The sequence below is a fragment of the Tenrec ecaudatus genome, chromosome 6 (genome assembly GCF_050624435.1).
Source record: "Tenrec ecaudatus isolate mTenEca1 chromosome 6, mTenEca1.hap1, whole genome shotgun sequence".
Taxonomy (NCBI): Eukaryota; Metazoa; Chordata; class Mammalia; order Afrosoricida; family Tenrecidae; genus Tenrec; species Tenrec ecaudatus.
In genome coordinates this window covers 86,740,791-86,742,475 of record NC_134535.1, presented here as the reverse complement: position 1 = coordinate 86,742,475, position 1,685 = coordinate 86,740,791, and the positions used below count along the sequence as shown (strand labels likewise).

The following is a 1,685-nucleotide window of genomic DNA, read 5'->3' as shown; positions in this document are numbered from 1 at the left end:
CTAGAATGATGAATTATAAGAGGATAAAAAAGTTTCTGTTTGTATGTTAAAGTGTTGTGCAAATACAATGAAATAGAGCTAAGTGTAATTACATACTTACCAGATCTTAGTGTAAGAAGATAGCGAAAAATAACACAAGAAAGTCTTAAATTCTTTGGAGGAAAGTCCAAGGGGAAAAAAAAAAGCTTGAAGTCAGAAAGATGAGCACACACATTAGAATATACCTTCCTGTCTGATGCTGAAACAAAGGATACTAAGAATGCTCTTAACTAGAAAGTTATCCACCGGCCAGGATTTAGAGAAGGGTCATTTCTTAGTGGAGGGACTTTCCTGTTACACAGACTCTGCCTGGGCCAGACCAGCCCTCCCCAGGGCTCTCACCATAGCCCCCTTCATCTCCCTGTTGCGGAAACTGTAGATGACGGGGTTGCACATGGGAGTGATGATGGTGTAGAGGAGGGAGAACGGCTTGTCCTTGTCAGGTCCATGTGTGCTGCGGGGGTTCATGTAAGAGAACATGGCTGAGGTATAGAGGAGGATGACCACGGTCAGGTGAGAGGCACAAGTGGAGAAGGTCTTGCCCCGCCCCGAGGAGGAGGCTCTGCCGAGGATGGAGGACAGGATGCGGGCATAGGAGACGACAATGAGCACCATGGGGCTGAGCAGCACCACAACGGCATCAGCAAAGATAGCCTTCATGCTGAAGAGGAGATCCCCACAAGCGAGAGCAATTACTATGGGGGCCTCACAGAAGAAATTTTCTATATGGTTCCCTTTACAGAAGGGATTCCGGAATGATATGTATTCAAGAAAGATGCCATTGATCAGCCCAAAGAACCAAGCGGTACCCACCAGTCTTACACAGACCTGCTGGCTCATGATCTGGGCATAATTAAGTGGGTGGCAGATAGCAACATAACGGTCATAGGCCATAAAAGCCAACAGGATGCATTCAGCCACACCCATACAGAAGACTAGGTACATCTGGGTCATGCAAGAGGCAAAGGAGACAGTGTGGTTCTTGACCAGTAGGTGGACCAGCATCTGGGGGATGGTGGTGGTGATGAAGCAGATGTCCAGGAAGGACAAGTGGCCAAGGAAGAAGTACATGGGGCTGCTGAGCCTGGGGTCTGTCCAGGTGATGAAAATGATGAGGCCATTCATGGCCATGGCCAGGCTGTAGAGGGCTAGGAAGAGAGCAAAGAGCAATGCCCGGGTGGAAGGGGAGCTCTGTTCAAAGCCCACAAGGATAAAGTACGTCACTGTGCTGCCATTCCGGGGGTCCACTGCCTGGGGCCTGTTGAAAACAGGGAGAGAAAAGCACAGGAGGGAGAGTAAGGCGAGGGACTCGCTTGGGTCCAGAAAGCCAACTACAAAAGAGCAGGTGAACGAGTGGTAGTAAAAGCTTTGGGACATCTGTAAACCCACGGTAAGCTGAGATCGGGACAGGGCAGTGACAATGCAGGGTCACAATAGCTTGTGTATTTGCTACGTACCCCCAAACTGAGCATGGCGGCTCTACTTTGACCAGGCCTCAAGTGCAGCGCTGCGTCTGCATCAGGGCCTTCAATGTTGAAAGAAGAGTCACTAAGTGGGATGCATTTGGTGGGGAAAACGTAAGATGATATAATTGGGGTGGGTGACTATGCCAAATGAGCAAAGGATGAAGGTACTATTGAGCCTTG

At 49.2% G+C, this 1,685-nt stretch overlaps 1 protein-coding gene across 1 annotated transcript; it reads right to left on the bottom strand.

Annotated features, from left to right (window-relative positions):
* Window positions 1–333: 333 nt before the first annotated feature.
* On the bottom strand, window positions 334–1,416 carry LOC142451531 (olfactory receptor 10AD1-like). The gene has a single exon (XM_075553312.1). The coding sequence runs from the start codon at window positions 1,414–1,416 to the stop codon at window positions 334–336; it is 1,083 nt and encodes a 360-aa protein (XP_075409427.1).
* Between the last annotated feature and the right edge of the window lie 269 nt (window positions 1,417–1,685).

Excerpts from the sequence above, each read along its gene's own strand:
- LOC142451531 (XM_075553312.1), bottom strand. The coding sequence starts at position 1,416 with ATGTCCCAAAGCTTTTACTACCACTCGTTCACCTGCTCTTTTGTAGTT.